Source organism: Emys orbicularis, chromosome 2, assembly GCF_028017835.1.
Source record: "Emys orbicularis isolate rEmyOrb1 chromosome 2, rEmyOrb1.hap1, whole genome shotgun sequence".
Taxonomy (NCBI): Eukaryota; Metazoa; Chordata; order Testudines; family Emydidae; genus Emys; species Emys orbicularis.
The window spans coordinates 283430071-283448386 of NC_088684.1; the positions used below are offsets into that span (position 1 = coordinate 283430071).

The 18316-nt window shown below is 42.2% G+C and overlaps 1 protein-coding gene across 1 annotated transcript in view; it reads left to right on the top strand.

Moving 5' to 3' along the window:
* The window catches only part of RHEB (Ras homolog, mTORC1 binding), a 61642-nt gene that overhangs the window by 14047 nt on the left and 29279 nt on the right, over positions 1-18316 (top strand). Inside the window, exons 2-3 of the mRNA XM_065398915.1 lie at positions 5012-5083; positions 15603-15670. Of these exons, the coding sequence (XP_065254987.1) occupies positions 5012-5083; positions 15603-15670 (140 nt within the window). The remainder of the gene's footprint in view (positions 1-5011; positions 5084-15602; positions 15671-18316) is intronic.

Here is an 18316-nt window from a genome sequence, read left to right on the forward strand (position 1 = left end):
AGGGTGACCTGGGAAGCAAGGGAGTGTTGTCTTCTACAATGCAGCTTCCGCTGTGGCCCATATGCCGCTTGTCTGTGTGCAGTAATGGTCCTCCCGCCCCTCACAGCACAGTGGCGCAGTCATGTTAGCCTTACTGGGACAAGGAGCATAGTAGCTCTGCCAAGGAACCTGCGCAAGCGGATTGCCCAGCTTCTGTATGAGACCTTTGAAGAGATCACTGAAGCCGATTACTGCGACATGAGAGAGCACATCAACGTCCTATTCCGCATTTAGGCATGCATGCAGCCCTAACCCTCCTTGGCCCAAGAGCCCGCAGCGAACAACTTCCTTCCCAAAATAAAAGCCACTTACCGGGCACCTCCTCTGGTATTTGTCCTTCCCCAAGCACTGTCGATTGCGACTGGCTACCTTCCTCTTGGCTTGAAAACAGCTCCAGGCTGCATGCATCTAGGGATGCTGGGATGCCTCCCTCCTCCTCAGCACCCTCACTCCCGCTTTCCTCCTCCTGTCTTGTTGAAGTGGGCTCTGAAGTGTCCATAGTAGTCTTTGGAGTGGAGGTGGGGGTCGCCCCCAAGTACTGTGTCCAGCTCTTTGTAGAAACGGCAGGTTGCGGGGGCAGCACCGGAGCGGTGGTTTGCCTTGAGCGCTTTGCGGTAGGAATTCCGCAGCTCATTCACTTTAACCCTGCAGTGCATCCCGGTCATGGCCCCTTTCCATCATGTCCCTTGATATCTGCCCGAAGGTATAGTAATTCCTATAGTTGGAGCGCAGCTGGGACTGGACAGCTTCCTCCTCCTCCCCCCCTAACCCCCCAAACACTGAGGTCCACCACCTTTTAAAACGCCCTTTTTAAGTCTGCTTTGATTAACTATAATAGTGCTCCATACTTACATACTCATAATATTCCAGAGGGAAGTTCTATCCAATCTTACATTTGGCCATTATCCCTGTGTAACATTCTCTAGAGCACTGAGCAGGAATAATTATCAAATGGGTTCTCATCACACGCTTAATTTTTTGCATTTGCAAGGTTTTGGGAGGTGTACTGTGGAACACAACTATTGAGTTTTTTGGTTCTTCCTCTCTGTTTTCTCTTCGGTACTCTTTCCGAGGGAGAGGAGGGAAATAATTCAAGTAGATTTTTGTAGTACAGGCGAATGTTAAATTTTAGCATTGCCTTCTATTCTTAGAAATCTTAACTCTCATTCTTAAATGTGCATCCACCTAGTTATTTTATACGCTCACTTTATAGTATTTCTTGGCCAAGATGGTCATACTAGCAGTGCTGTTGTAGGCAAAATTTTCAGTTGCATTGGAAAAGCTGGATATTTTCCATCCTCTCATTTTCAAAAGTAGCTGTTATTCCAGATAGCTAAATTGTTGCAGGTGCCCTTAACTGATCAATGTCATACTGACTGTTCCTGCAGTTGGCCAACTCTTCTCTTAAAACCAAGCATGTTGGCTTTGTCTGTGCAGTTCCTGGCTCTTTGCAGTTTTGAATCGCTTCAAGAATACTACTTCAGTATGCTATCCTATACAGCAAAGAGAACCATTCTAAGGTGTGCTATACTGAGCAGAACGAAGGTCCATCTGATTTCCAAGCCTGCTGCATATATGTTAATCTAACCTACGTAATACCATGTTTGAGCATCCTATCTGAAAACACCAAAGTATTCCAGGTGTATTTTAGTACAACTCTGCTCCATCTTCATTTGGATACAATCTCAGTTGAGCTATTTCTACTCCCTTGAGTGGTCACTTTAAAATACTGCTTGCTGTATATAATATCAGTTCATTTTAAATGTGTGAGATGAAGATCTGTTTTATTCTTAGGTTGGTTGTAGTAGGACATGATGCTTGATTTAGCCTGAACTCCTTTTCTTTAGAAATTCCGATATGACTTCTTGGATGGTGCAGTGGCTTATCTTTATAGCTTGAGTAAACTGGTGTGACTTACTGGAAGTAGCGAAGAGACAACTACAGCTGAACTGCATACAGGCTTATTTTTGCCTCGCAGACAGTAAGCTTATGATGGATACAGGCTATTTTTTTAACTGGAAGGCCCTGAAGTGAGACACCTCTTGTAGCATCTCTTCTTTTGGCTCAAATGTAGTTTCTTTGAGAAATTAGGTCTTGACAGCACTAGATCTAATAGCTTAATATGGCTTTATGACAACAAGTGCTCTGTTCCTGACTCTGAGCTTAGCTAAGATCTTGCCTTCTGGTTGTTAATGGGACCTGAGGCCCCTTTTTGCAATACCACATTCTACTAAAACAATTTTGATAGCACTGAAACTGTTTGGAAGCGTCTTTCCCCAGTACACCAACATGGGTTACAAAGGAGCAAAAGAAGCTAATGTCCAGGTCCAAAAATATCTAACACTTAGCAATCTTTGTAGGATTATGTTGTAGTGTGTTGGTAAACATATGTTGAAATAGGATCTGGCAAATTCCTGCATGTAGGCGAGTCACTGCATTGGAAATGGTGCTGTAAGTTCACCGGTGCTTCCAAATGCTTGCTTCACAATAGTAAAATGATGGCAATCTCTCTGCTTAAAAGTACTGTCTAAATCTCACAGATTGTGTGATGGTGAAACAAAACATGCAGAGTATGTAACCAGATGACCAGGCTTCCCAGTAAATGCTACATCTTGTAGCACAATGCACTGCTCGAACACCTGGTTCTGGTAGGGCTGAGGTGATAAACTTGGGCCTGGGGATGGGAGAACATATGTTGTGCCTTTCTAAAACAGCCCTAATCAAATCAGGCAACATCCAGTAATCTCTGAAAAGAAGCATGTTGTGGTGCATGGAAATTAATGCTGGGGAAAATATTGCTCAGAATCCTGAGAGCTTGAGAATCCTGGTTAATATGAGCAGTTAGCAAAATCCCTTAGCCTCTAGTTAAGACGTAACTGGACAAAACAAGTCCAATCTTCAGTAGTTGCCCAAGTTTCATCTTAAATTGTGACCATGTGAATCACTTCAAAAGCTGAATTTTGTCAGACTAAATTAAAATGAAGTCACTTGTCTAATTGTGTATTTGCAAGGCTTTAATTTGCAAAGACCTGAGATCACAGTGCCCCTCCCATGTAAGAGTTGACTGTTCTAATACTTAAACTGTTTAAGAATCAGGATTTTCTTCACAGCTTTAGGAAGGATTAGCTGTTGAATAGGAAATTTGTCTTGCCCATGAAAAGACTTCAGCTTACATTTTTAAGTAGACTTGATAAATATATATACTATTAGATTGAAATTTAAAAAAAAAACCCTCCATTGGTGCAGTTTTCTGTCAGCTCTTTAGTGTGATACTAGAACTTTTCTAACACTTGAGGGAAGTAGGTGCAGCACAGAATGTGAACCTGGCCCTCTAATAGTTGTTGCATGCTATTCCCTGCCAATTATGAATGCTGCCCTCCAACTTTTGTGGCAGTCTTACAGGGAACAAGGAGTGATTGGGACAGATTGTCAAATGATTCTCCAACTTCCGTAGTGCAGAAACTCTCTGGATATTGCTTGTCAATGTCATATGGCTTACTGTAGCGGCCAACAGTGATTCACCCCTGTCAGAGACCTAGTCTAGCTCATTTGTCTTCCTATAATGTGGTTGAGCACACACTCTTTTTTGCAGTGCATCCTGGACCGCAGTTATCTGTGTGAAATTGGTTGTCCAGTTCTCCTTCCCAGCTCTTTGAAGTAGGACATACTGGGGTGCACTGCCCCTCATTGTGCTCTGTATGCTTGTCTTCTCAAGGTGTAAGCACACAAATATGGTTGTGATGACAGAAAAGTTGCTGGGTAGACACACATTGAATTACTTGCCACTGAGCTTTACTGCTGAACCATGACTTTTAAAACCAGTTAAATGTGAGCAAGTTCTTAAATGTATCCTTCTTAGTCTTTGTCTTACTATTGAGATGAATAGGACAGTTCATACTTCTCACTGATTTCAAACTGTTTTCAGAATTGGGCAGACATTCTTGCATCAGTTTAACAGTATAATTGTGCAGAACCATAAGGGCTGGACATATAACTGTTTTTAAATTACAGGCCCCTGGATTAATCATGAAAGATGTGGAGACAGGCTGTTCTTAATCGAGGTTAATAGAATGTGAAATTCTAAGTTTCTCACTGATATGACTTGAAAGTCAAATTTGGATCCTAAAGTCATCTTAACTTTTTTCTGATGAGGGCAGAGGGTTAAATGTCTCTTAGAGTGAAACAATTAAGAGAGTTTTAACTATAGTATAGTGGTTTTAGTCTTTAAACTACTACAGATTGGATGAATGCCTTTTAATAAAAATGTCGTAATCTGATTTGGCACAGCCATTCTCTAGTGTTCCAAGCTGGTAAATGTAACTGTTCACCACTCCCAATACTGTATAGGTGATAGAATGCCTGCGTAGATCAGGTGACTGACTTTGCCCTTAAACTTCTGTGTGGAACAGTCTTTAATCCTGACACTGCAATGATTTTCATTATTGCCATTATTTAGCATCTTGCTCCCTTCCCTTTTTTCTTAATGTAAAGTTCCTGTTCTCTCTTGCATAGCGCTTGTCTTTATAATTAAGTATGAAAATGCCACTTTGTCTTGTGGGTACTTACATCACAGTGCATGTTAATCAACACCACTTGGAATAGAAATTGGTTTCCTATACTATCAACTGGAGTGGGTGCTCTGACTACGCTAGGAAACAGAACCCTTGCTGAAAACAGCTTGTCAGACCTGTCTGTGCTAGTTCTTACATCATTTTCGGTACTGATTGAGAACAGGCTATTGAACTGGTACTTTCAGTAACAGGGTTCAGTAGCCAACTGTAGCTAGGGTTTAAGCCATCACAGGTTTGTACGCTTATTTCATAAAACACATTAAACTTTGATTATTGTAATATCACTTTGTACCTGGTAGCAGACTCTCGCTCTAATGGCTTAATTAACTCACTGGAGTATGTTTCTGTACAGTGGCATTTAAATTTGGATTTAAATGAATATTTTTTTGCTTCCTTTATAGGGAAATCTTCATTGACTATTCAGTTTGTGGAAGGCCAGTTTGTTGATTCATATGATCCAACCATAGAAAACAGTAAGTATCTTTAGGTAATTGAAACTGCTTTCCAAGCTCTTCCCTATAAATTAAACTTGTCCTTTTTGCATAATCCCAAAAAAGGCTTTTCACATGGAATCAGCATCCATATGAGGATTTTCATTTTAACACTGAACCTTAACATGCACTGAACAGAGTAACAGTGTTTGATAGAAAGCTGCTTTGCATATATTACAACTTGTAATATGCAAAAGGAACAAGATAGTATCTCTGGTTTGACTTCAAACACACAATGCAAGAAAACAATACTAAAATCTGATTTAAAATATATCCTGGTGTTTGTCTTCTGATAGGAACATTGTACTCATTAATCATGTTACTCTCTCTTATGAATTGTAACTTCATTGGTATGTCTTGATAAATATATCAGTGTGTTAAAGTCCCCAAAATTCATCCAGTTTGCTTTTAGTTATGCTGTTTGTTCTCTGCACTTCTGTTTGGATAATAGAAAATTTTAGTTTAAACACTAATTTCTAGTCCATTCGCTTTCAGGTGTCCATGCACTAGCATAATACTGCAAGGGGTCTTTCTCCAAATATACATCTGTGCAAGTTTCTCATTCTAGCACAGAGGTGGGCAAACTACGGTGGCCCGTGGGACCGTCCTGCCCGGCCTTTGAGCTCCCGGCCAGGGAGGCTAACCCCCGGCCCCTCCCCTGCTGTCCTCCCCCACCCCCGCAGCCTCAGCTTGCTGTGCCCCTAGTGCTCTGGGCGGCGGGGCTGCGAGCTCCTGCCAGGCAGCGCAGCGACATGGTTGGCTCCGGCCAGGCGGCGCGGCTGCCAGACATGCTGCTCTGAGCAGCATGGTAACGGGGCGGGGTTGGGTAAGGGGCAGGAGGTCCGGGGGGGGGGCAGTCAGGGAGCAATTGGATGGGGTGGTCGGGGATGGGGGTGTGGATAGGGGTCGGGGGCAGTCAGGGGACAGTGAGCAGGGGGGGTTGGATGGGGGTGGGGTCCCGGTGGGGCAGTTAGGGGCAGGGGGTCTTGGGAGGGGGCGGTCAGGGGACAAGGAGTAGGAGGGGTTGGATGGGTGGTGGATTCTGAGGGGGACAGTCGGGGCGGATAGGGGGAGGGTGCCAGGCTGTTTGGGGAGGCACAGCCTTCCCTACCCACCCTCCATATAGTTTTGGAACCCCAATGTGGCCCTCAGGCCAAAACGTTTGCCCACCCCTGTTCTAGCATCTTAGCTCCTTAGTACAGGACTGAGTTTTTTTTTAATCCTTAAGAGCAGCAGTAGCAGGGTCCTTACGGTCCATTGAATTCCACCCCGGTGATGATAAATGCTACCTTCTTACAGTATCTGTGCTTCACTTACTCTGCTCCAGCTCTTCTGCAGAGATCCAGGGATGTCGTATCAGATATTCTTTCTCATAAATCTCTTTACTTCCAGTCAGATCTGTTTAAATCATTGAGGGTTTCTCTGCACTTGGAAACTTAACAAATAGTTACTCCAACAGTAGGCAAGTCCTAAATTTCTAGAGACTTGCTTCTGCTAATTGGCACTCTGTCAATAACTTATTTTGAGTGTCCCACCACATGATTAAGATGGCCAATTAAAATTGGCAACATAAAAGATGGAAAAACAAAATCTCACAGAATAGGCTTTTTTTTTTTTTTTTTTTAAATTAAAAACATAAGAATGGCCAAACTGGGTCAGACTAATGGTCCACCTTGACCAGTATCCTTACTTCCGACGGGCCGGTGCCAGATGCTTCAGAGGGAATGAATAGAACAGAGCAATTACTGACTGATCACCCTTTGTCATCCAGTTCCGGCTTCTTGTTGTCAGAGGCTTAGGAATACCCAGGGCATAGGATTGCGTCCCTGACCATCTTGTCTAATAGCAATTGATTGACCTATCCTCCCTGAGAATTGACTTATCATAGCACCTGGTAGCAATGCTGTCAAACATACTGTGTTGGCACTCCTTCTAGGCATTGGAGTAGGCTTTTCTACAAAACGTATGTAATCGGTGTGTACTTCGTAGAGAAGAATACTACTGTAGACTGAATTCACACGTGGCTTCTGGATTGGGAAGCAGGCTGGATCTTCCCCAGGTGAGGAACACAAGATTCTTCACCATTAAATGGACCAGGAGGCTACTTGTCCTCTGCCAGTGCCATCTAGAGAAGGCTGTAAAAGCAAGGGACACTTTCTCCATTTCACGCTAGAGAAGGAGGCACCTTTATGCCTTTCCACTAGTTCCTCTGGTAGCTAAATTAATAGCAAAGCTCAAAGGTTTGAACTGAATAACTGTACATATCTGGGCCAGTGTAGCACAGTCAACTCTGCAGAGAGCCAAAGCCAATCCCATCAGGCTTGAGTCGCTCAGGTCAGTATCTGATTGTCTCTGAACCTCGCATCTCCTTCTAACCAACTCACCCGTTTTATTTCTAACAGATCTATAGGTGTAGTGTTTCCAAAACGTGGCTCATGTGCTTCTGGCATCTTGGGGTGGGGGGTGCAGTAAGAGGGGAGGGAAGGCCTACAATTCTAAGAGGGAAAAGAACTGTGGGATAACGTAAACAGGTGTGCATGACCCCCCCCTTTACTTGCTCCACACAAACTGCTTGACTAGTTAATCTTCAGGTTAAACTCAAAGACCTTAACTCCCCAAAGCTATGTCAGGATGCTGCATGGTGTAATATGAACTAGTGAAAGGTAACCCATCTCTGCAGTTTGTTGTCAGGTTCATGCGGGGCTTGACACTTCTAAACCTTCTCCCAGTAAAAGAGAAAGTTGTCAGATATTGTGGCCCTGACAAAGCTGCTTGAAAGCTTTTGAACAGTTTTGTTCCTGTGAGCTAAAGTCTTACATGGAGGGCCTCTAGCCTGTTGGCAGTGAGAGAGGCTTGTGGACCAAGTGAGTTTCAGACCTTCATGACCCACCTTCTTACTAAGCTTCCACTGGATATGGTTGTAGGGAGTCAGTTATTTGATGTTCCTTAGACTTAACGAGTCTGTGAAACTGCCAACATACTTTCCCGGTTCTCAACCTCACTCACTAAATCTTTTCTCTATATGCTAAGTATTAAAGGGTCTTCAAGGTTCTTTTGGAGCGCACTAAATCCCTTAAAGTCCAGCCAACTGTTTTATTTGACACCAATTTGATGGACAATGCTGTTATCAAGAGGACTGTCTGAATCTCACTATGCTATGGCATGGTTGACCACAAACTGGGAAGCCATGTCAAAGCCCACTAGTTGGTGTTAGCTTTACTGTTACTCCTGAATTCTGCAAAGATGCCTTTTTAGAGAAGTTCTTGCCTCGTAAATATTTTCTCCTGAGAAACAATTTTCAGGAATTTCTTTTCTGTCCCCCTCCTTTCTTTGGTGTGAAGGTAGCCTTTTTTTGTTTTTTTTTCTCTTTAAAGTATGTATCCTAGGTATCAGTCTCTAATGGGCCATGTGTGAGATGCAAAGCTCTCAAAGTGTAAACTGACTAGTATGTTGAGAAGGTGGTCGTGGTCTTACTCTGGTAGCATACAGTGGATGGCTGCTATTGCCCTGAAGGCCCAAACCTTTAAGAGAAGTAGTTCTGTCTTGTCCTCTGGAGCTAAGGCTGTAGATTGAGTGTCTTAGAAAAGCTTCAGTTAAGATATTTTCCTTTTTTTAGTGATCTAGTAAAAAACCTGACAAATCTCAAAACAATTTTTTTTGTGACCAGACTAGTGTCTCAAATCTGTCCTCTTGTCTTGTCAGTTACTGATTAAACTTCTTAAAAGGCAGTGTATTTGCATTACTATCTAAACTGTTTGAAAATGGAAATTCTTGAATATGCATTTCTGATCACTAAATCTTATTTTGAAGATCTCTCATTGCATGCTCTGTTTAAGTGAGAAGCACAAGACAGTGGGAAACATGAAAGCAGTTCTGTTTTTCTGTTCCTTCAGAACCTATGATGTAGTCTCAGGTCTGCAGTGAAAAATAGTGGCTAAAGTGGTGGGTGAATTCAAATGCTGTGGCTGGGGGAGGGTTCGCATTTCTCCGGAATGTTTAGTAACAAACTATAAAACGTTTGACCCGAATCTAGTGCCAGAATCTCTGCTGTAATGTCACAGAAGTAAATGAATGTAAGCTAAAGAAACTATATAGCTTTTATTGCCCTCTAGATATCTCTGTTTGCAGTAACTTTTCTTACCTTATCAGTTTCTTTACATTTAACAACTTAAGGTATTCTTGTACTACACATTCCTGTATCAGGACTTTGGAATGATTCACCTTTGCCAAATGCCATATACAAAACAGTTCAACTTCTGAGGCTTTTTTAATGCTACTTCAAATTTAGTGCTCTCATGAGTCTATTCTTTTTAAAATTTCTCCCAAACTTTGCTTTTAATTCAAATGCTGACTTACTTAGGCACAGAGCTGTAGTTTAGTTTTGAAAATGTACTTAACCATTAATGAGAGCTCTTAATAAAGCTGCGTAACAAACTATAAAGTCAGGTTGCTCTTAGGACACAAGACACAATTCATCCCATCAGTTTGCCCTTTTAAAATGTGGAACTTGTTTTCTTTTTCCCCTAGAAGTGGGTGTGAAATTTTATCAAATTATCTCACATTGACTTGGTAAGCATAGATCTTTAGTTCTTCCCTTTTTATTGACAAGCGGGTAGGGACAATCAGAAAAGCTAAAACATGAAATGAGTTACACCTAGCAAGAGACTTAAAAAGGCAATAAGAGATTCTTTAAATACACTAGGAGCAAGAGAAAGATGAAGAAAAGTGTAGTTCCTCTATGTGTAGGTCTATATAGTGGGGAAGGAGAGCTAATAACTGATGACATCAAGAAGGCGGAAATGTTAATGCCTGTTTTGCTTCAATCTTCACTAAAAAGGTTAATGGTAACCAGGTACCCAACGCAATTAATATTAACAACATGGGGGAAGGAACTCAAGCCAAAATAGGGAAAGAACAAGTTAAAGAAAATATGATGCGTTCAATATATTCAGGTTAGCAGGGCTTGAGGAAATTCATCCTCAGGTACTTAAGAAGCTAGCTGAAGCAATTGTGGAACCTTTAGCAATTATCTTTGAGAACTCTTGGGACCTTACCTGTCCTCCATAAGACTGGAGACAGGCAAACATAACACCTATCTTTAAAAGGGGAACAAAGAGGACCTGGGCCAATCAGCTTAATGTCAATACCTGGAAAAATACTGGAACAAATTATTTAACAGTCAATTTGTATGCACCTCGAGGATAGGGTTATAAGAAATAGCCAGCATGGATGTATCAAGAACAAATTGTGCCAAATCAACCTAATTTTTTGACAGGGTTAATAACCCAGTAGATTGTGAGCGGGGGGAGAGCAGTAGATGTGATATATCTTTATTTTTAGTAAGGCTTTTGACAGTCCCACAGGACATTCTCATCACGAAGCTAGGGAAATGTGGTCTAGAGGAAATTACTTTAAGATGGATCCATAACTGATTGAAAGACCATACCCAGAGTAGTTATCAATGGTTTGTTGTCCGACAGGGAGGGTATACCTAGTCCTGGGTCTGGTACGAGTGCTAGTTGGTATTTCAGTTAATGACTTGGATAATGGAGTGGCGAGGTATGCATATAAAATTTTGCAGATGACACCAAACGGGGGTGATTGCACTTTGGAGGATAGGAGTAGAATTCAAAATGACCTTGACAAATTAAAGAATTGGTCTGAAATAACAAGATGAAATTTGGTAGAGACAAGTGCCACAATTGAGAAAAAATTAAAAGCACAATTACAAAATATGGGGAATAATTGGGTAGAAATAGTACGGTGGGAAAAGATCTGGAGGTTACAGTGGATCACAAATTGAATGAGTCAACGTGATGCAGTTGTGTGAAAGGCTGATATCATTCTGGGATGTATTAACAGGAATGTTGTAAATAAGGTGTGTGTGTGTGGGGGGGTACTTGTCTGGTTTTACTTGGCACTAGTGAGGCTTCAGCTGGAGTACTGTCCAGTACTGGGCACCACACTTTAAGAAAGATATAGATAAATTGGAGAGAGTCCAGAGGAGAGCAACAAAAAATAAAAGGTTTAGAAAAACTGACCTATGAAAAAAGGTTGAATAAAACTGGGCATGTTTTGTCCTCAGAAAATAAGACTGAGAGGGAGGGGACCTGATACAGCCTTCAAATATTTTAGGGACTGTTATAAAGAGGACAGTGATTAATTGTTCTCCATGTCCACTGAAGGTAGGACAAGAAGTAACAGGCTTAATCTGCAGCAAGGGAGATGTAGATTAGATATTAGGAAAAACTTTGTAACTGTAAGGATAGCTAAACTCTGGAATCGTCTTCCAAAGGAGGTTGTGGAATTCCCACCATTGGAGGCTTTTAAAAACAGGTTGGATAAACACCTGTGAGGAATAGTGGAGGTTTACTTGGTCCTGCCTCAGCACAGGTGGCTGAACGTGATGACCTGTTGAGGTTCCCTCCAGCCTGTAACTGCTGTGGTAAAGTACCTCTCGGTGTAAGAATTTAAATGGATTTGGGAGGTGTGCAGTGATGCAATTAATGTGCCTTGAATTTTTTTGCATATTTATACCGTCAAGGCAAGTAGATAACTCTAAGCAGCTGAGCCTGACTATACTGGTAAAAAACAAAGAGTAAGGCTGTTATTCTGGTAAATTTCTCGGCTCCTTCTGTGTCGTAATAAGACTAATGTTGGAGCAGTGGTGCTTGAGGAGAAAGTGGAGATGATGAGATTACCCTTTCCTGCCTTCTCCCAAGCAGCAGTGTTGCTTTAGATTAGTGTTGCTCCTGCTGGGCCCTGAGGAAGAAAGTGACTAGGATTTCAACTGTTTAGACAGGTAGAGACTACTGCATGCAAATTGCTTGTTCAGAAGGAGCAGAGTGCACACAATTCTGTGTGACGGTGTCACAAGGGGGGGAGGAACCAGAGGCTTTCCAAAATAGGAGTAAGTAGGGCACAAGTAGACTGACTTGGTTTACCAAAAGCACCTCAGTTAAGAGCTAAATTCGTTTTCTGCTTGCCATGCATACTGGTCTGAATGACATGGAGACAGCACACTGCATCTATGGGGAGAAGTTGTGGTTCATGTTGGTCACCAGGGTCATCTCAAGCCATCTGAAAGAGCAGCAACAAATGGCTCTGAGGGTGCCTGTCTAAGGATAGCTCTGTTCTGCCTTTGTGGGGAGTGTTGTAGAAAATATCTTGGCCAAAGCCTAGAAAGGCAGAAACAAAGGGTTTGGGAGCATGAATGAAGAACAGATAAAATTCAAGGAAGGGGTGCAGAAGTAATAGCTCAACTTTGGAGAGGCAGCTTCTCTTTTTAAGAATTAACAGCCCGGTACCTTTGTGGGGACAGTTTGCCGTTGTCTTTTGTATCTCCACTCAAGGATAATCCTGCTGAGCTTTAAAACCATTTGAATGTATGCATTCAATGGCACAGACAGTAACAGTACAAAAAGGACTAAGATCACCCCCAAATGCGCACTAATGTGTCAGCAGCTCATATAAATTCTATTGCCTGCCAGTCTTCTCTTGCTTGTGTTGCCACCACATCTCTCACCTGTGTTGAGATGGCAGTTAATTTGTCTGGAAGCCGAAAGACTAAATGCCCAAAAATCCTTGTCCTCCTTCCCAACCTGAAGGATTGAGGAGATATAAAGTGAAAGCTTTGTTGTAAATAATCTAATGCAACTAAGTCTGAATACAGGTCTGTCACATCTTAAGCGCATTTAACATGCGCGATTTCAGCTTTACGCAATCGGCAAAAACAAATACAAAGAGAAAAATAACAATTTTAATACTGTACTTGTAGTGCGGGTGATTCCACCCGCCATTACACTCAATGTAATTTTGACTATACGCGAGTTTCGCTTTACGCGCTGACTGCGGAACGTAACCCCAGTGTAAGATGCAACAGACCTGTATCTTCCGTTTTAGAGTCTTGACCACAAGAGCAACCTAAAGTACTGTTAAGAACAAGTGTGTGAGCAAAGGAATAGTGTGCATTATGGACATGCTATTTCAGTGCTGAATGCTCAAGCAAGAAAATAGAGTTGATGTGCTCATCACAGTTCCTGATCTGCCTCCCACTGGCCAAAAGCGTTGGGAGTCCCTTACCAGCTATGAAAACTTCTAGCTTCCCCCTTGACAGCCTCCACAATGCAGTCTCTTCCTCTGCCAATATAAACGTTGAATATTAATGTTTGTGCTTTCCCTTAAACTAAACAATGAATACTGCAAAGGCTCTATTATTCATTTTCATGTTTTGTTAGACCTGTGAAGGTTTATCTATCCAAAGGCACTGCATAATTGCCAGTCAGGGTGAAGCAGATTGCCATTAGTAGTAGTGAAGCTTGTAGCATTATAATTTAGGTGCCTCCTGATACTTAGTAACTCCTCCACTGCATGTTTCCCTTCTTAGTCTTGTTACCATTGCCTTTTAGTAGTGATGAACATTTCTTCATTTAGCATGCATGTTGGGTTTCTAGAACACGCCCAAAAGAGATGCCATCAGTTTTTACCCCTTTGAACTATAACAGCACGTATGGAGAAGTTCTAACATTTGGAGTCATTTGACTGGTCAGAGCTTTGATATGGTAGGTAGTAGTACTATCCCCTTCCAGTTTCTGGACCTCTTAAATAGTTGTGTTCATGTGGCCATTTTGTCTAAAGGGCTTGTTTTTCCATCTTACTAACTTGACCCAAGAACCTTGCAAATTGTGACTTTGCTCATTAACACTTTTTGAGGTAGGGTGTTGATGAAAACACACTACTAATACTTTCTCATATAGAGCAAGAATAGAACTGCTATAATTTTTTAACGTGGAATTCTTCATTCCAAAAGATAGCATAGTATAAGCTTATTGAGACACACACCAGTAACTTATCCAGACAGATACCTCCAATTATAGACATGTCAAAAGGCAGACATGTGCCCTTTATCAGAGGCCATATCTACTCATTATTTCTTAGCTGGTTGAGGCTTTGTCCAGGTAGCCCTCATCCATGCCCCAATCTCTACAATACACATACTATGCTATGCATTTGGAGGTTACCTAGTGGGATTAGTTAGTGTGAACAGGGTTTTATGTCATATACTAACTACTTGACCTAAATTCCTCAATAGGGTGCTTAGATTCTTCAGCTGTCCAGTACCCTTATTGGCAATTCTGCAGTAGCTTTGGATAGATAAACCTCCACAAGTCTAACAAAACACAAAAATAAATAATAGAGCCTTTGCAGTATTCATTGTTTAGTTTAAGGGAAAGCACAAACATTAATACTGAAAGTTATCACCTTCAATGCACTGCAAAAGTTTATATTGGCCGAGGGAGAGAGACTGCATTGTGGAGATTGTCAACTGGGAAGCTAGAAGTTTTGGACTGCCAAAACATTTGTCCACTGGGAGGCAAGTCAGAAAATGTGTGATTAGCACATCAGCTTAATGTTCTTGCTAAAACATTCAGCACTAAAATAGTTAATGTTAAGGTGCTGTTTGTTTGTGACTTTCATCCTTTCAGGACATCTATGCTGCTTTAAACACTAGAGGACCTAAGTCAAAATTTCAGTCCATAACATTGTAATAACCCTAGAGGCATATCAAGAGTGTTTAAAGCTAGGGTGTACATTTGGAAAGTACAAAGACTAACCACCTGGGCCAAAACAAAAGGCTTTGAAATTGGCTCCTTATGTTCTCAGCATGAATGTGGTAGTAAAATACTGGCGGCAACTAGCTTATATTACACTTAATATAACATTACTATGCTAATATACACCCACAAAAGCAAAAAAAATTGAGTTGTGGCTTTCAGATAATCCTCTGCTTATAATGTGCGTTGGCATTTCTTGAAATATAGTAAGATAAATAGTGTTTTGATTTCCTCTAATAGTACTGAATGTACTTCCTGATTAAGAACTGAATGTGCTGCGATAACTGCAGCAAGTTAAAAGTAGTGGTGTGACAGCCTCAAATCAGAATTTCAGTGGTCCTGTGCGCACAGTTTGTTCACAATAAATCACTGTTTTTAATTCCATTGTGCTAAAAAGTTCTTGGTGTTTTGCTTCATCGTGAGTGTTTAGATCAGGAAAACTGGATTTAGAGAATGGTTTTGAAACTGAAGACCCCATGTTACATCTTAACTAACTTTGACGTTGACTTGCATTCAGGTAACTCTTAATGTGAAAATCCAATTAGGTCTACAATTTGACCACTAGTTTTTATCTATTTGAAAAGTCTACAGTCTTAAAGTGCTTTAAATGTAAAGAAATAACACTTACGAGAAATTGCACATCCAGTGTGTGCAATTCCAATTTTCAGAAAATTTAAATTATTAATTAACATTAATGTTCGGTGTATGCAATATACTAACTGTATACAGAGCACCCCAATTTAGTCTTTGACTCCTGCTTTAAAAACTTAAACTTCAGATTGTTCCACTAGAGTTCTCTCCACTAATTTCTGGTCTGATCTCAGTAGACCTTGAGTATAAAGCTATTCAGTTTTAATTCTGAAGTGCATTTCTCTTGTTTCCTCTAGCTTTTACAAAACTGATCACAGTAAATGGGCAAGAATATCATCTTCAGCTAGTAGACACAGCTGGCCAAGTAAGTGATCTTTGTTGTCTGAACCATTCCTTCAAAATGAAGGCTACATGTGTTACTGCTACTCCTGTAGGATTAAGTTAATATTGTCCTGTGTTGAGCAAAACACCACAACGGATATATTTGAATAAAGGGGGTCTGAAGGCCTTTACAGTTCACTTACAGCACTAAACTAATATTTGCTAATTTAGCAGTAATTGAATTAACTTCCAACGTGATACTGTCAAGTAGTCTAGTCCCCCAAAATTAGTAGAAATGTGTTCAGATTGTTTGGGGTTAATAAGGGCTATTAAACATTGCTAAAGCAGTGTACTGTAGTGGTGTTGTTTGTTGTTTTTGTTTTTAAACTAGTGTTTGGAAAGTGACTTTGGCTACATCAAACAACATACAAGAAATAAGGTTATGTCGATGAGTCATAGTAAAATTTTGTGTCTTTTAATGTAATGTGCTAGTAATGCCTCTTAGCATTCTTGTTTGCGTTCATTTAATACAGAAGGGCTAATCTGAGGCCTGGTCTACACTACGAGTTTAGGTCGACTTTAGCTGCGTTAAGTCGACTTAAGCCTGGACACGTTTACACGACGAAGCCCTTTCTTTCGACTTAAAGGGCCCTTTAAACCGGTTTCTTTACACCACCTCGACGAGGGGATTAGCGATAAAATCGGCCTTATGGGGGTCGGAATTGGGTAGTGAGGACGGAATTCGACATTAGTGGCCTCCGGGAGCTATCCCACAGTGCTTCATTGTGACCGCTCTGGACAGCACTCTCATCTCAGATGCACTGGCCAGGTAGACAGGAAAAGCCCCGCGAACGTTTGAATTTCATTTCCTGTTTGCTCAGCGTGGAGAGCACAGGTGACCATGCAGAGCTCATCAGCACAGGTAACCGTGATGGAGTCCCAGTCCCAGTCTCAGGATCGCAAAAGAGCTCCAGCCTGGACCGAACGGGAGGTACGGGATCTGATCGCCATCTGGGGAGATGAAGCAGTGCTGGCCGAACTCCGAAACAGTAAAAGAAATGGCAAAACATTAGAAAAGATCTCCAAGGCCATGAAGGACAGAGGCCATAACAGGGACGCACAGCAGTGCCGCGTGAAAATTAAGGAGCTAAGGCAAGCCTACCACAAAGCCAGAGACGCAAACGGAAGGTCCGGGGCTGAGCCGCAAACATGCCGCTACTACGAGGAGCTGCATGCCATTCTAGGGGGTGCAGCCACCAGTAGCCCAAGCGTGTGCTATCAGTCCCTCTCTGGAGACAGGGAATCGGGTTCGGCGGACGAGGAAGATGAGGATGGAGAGAACATCATAGATAGCTCACAGCAGCAAGGAAGCGGAGAAACCAGTTTCCCCAACAGCCAGGATATGTTTGTCACCCTGGACCTGGAACCAGTAACCCCCGAACTCACCCAAGACCCTGTGGGCACACAGGGGACCTCTGGTGAGTGTACCTTTGTAAATATTACACATGGTTTAAAAACAAGCGTGTTTAATGATTAATGATTAATTTGCCCTGGCAATCGCGGCCAGTACAGCTACTGGAAAAGTCTGTTAACGTGTATGGGGATGGAGCGGAAATCCTCCAGGGACATCTCCAGAAAGCTCTCCTTCATGTACTCCCAAAGCCTTTGCAAAAGGTTTCTGGGGAGGGCTGCCTTATCCCGTCCGCCATGGTAGGACACTTTACCACGCCAGGCCAGTAGCACGTAGTCTGGAATCATTGCATAACAAAGCATGGCAGCGTATGGTCCCGGTGTTTGCTGGCATGCAGACAACATCCATTCCTTATCGCTCTTTGTTATCCTCAGGAGAGTGATATCATTCACGGTCACCTGGTTGAAATGGGGCGATTTTATTAAGGGGACATTCAGAGGTGCCCCTTCCTGCTCTGCTGAACAGAAATATTCCCCGCTGTTAACCACGCGGTGGGGGGGAGGGGTGAAGTGTCCAACCCAGAGAATTGGGTGTGTGGGGGAGGGGAGTTAGTTGGGTTTGTGCTGCATGTTAAACCTTAAACCTCAGCCCCTCCTTTTACATTGCAAACCCATTTTAAATGGCCAACCCAACGGGTGCTTGGTATGGTTAATGAGAGCAGTACTGTTTTAAACCATCCCCACTTGTTAACAAGGTTAAAAAAGCCCAAAGACTGTGTCTTACCATGGCTGCCTGCAAGCTGAAATCTGTGGCCTGGCACTGCGTGAGTGATCTCTCACACCAAACCGGCAGTCCCTCAATGTAAGAGGAAAAATGCGACCTTGTAACGAAAGCACATGTGCTGTGTGATGTGAACAGCAAAATCTAACGTGAAAGAGTGTACCCATTGTTCTAAAAAATGTATCTTTTTTAAACAACTCTCCCTTCTCCTCCACCAGCTGCAAATGTTTCACCTTCACAGAGGCTAGTGAATATTCGAAGAAGGAAGCGAAGGACACGTGACGAAATGTTCACTGAACTACAGACTGCCTCCCACGCTGACAGAGCACAGCAGAATGCGTGGAGGCAGTCAATGACTGATTTTAAAAAAGCCCAATATGAGCGAGAGGAGAGGTGGCGGGCTGAAGAGGAGAAGTCGCGGGCTGAAGAGCAGAGGTTGCGTGCTGAAACGCGGGCTGAAGAGGAGAAATGGCGTCAGCTTGTACTCAGAAAGCAAGA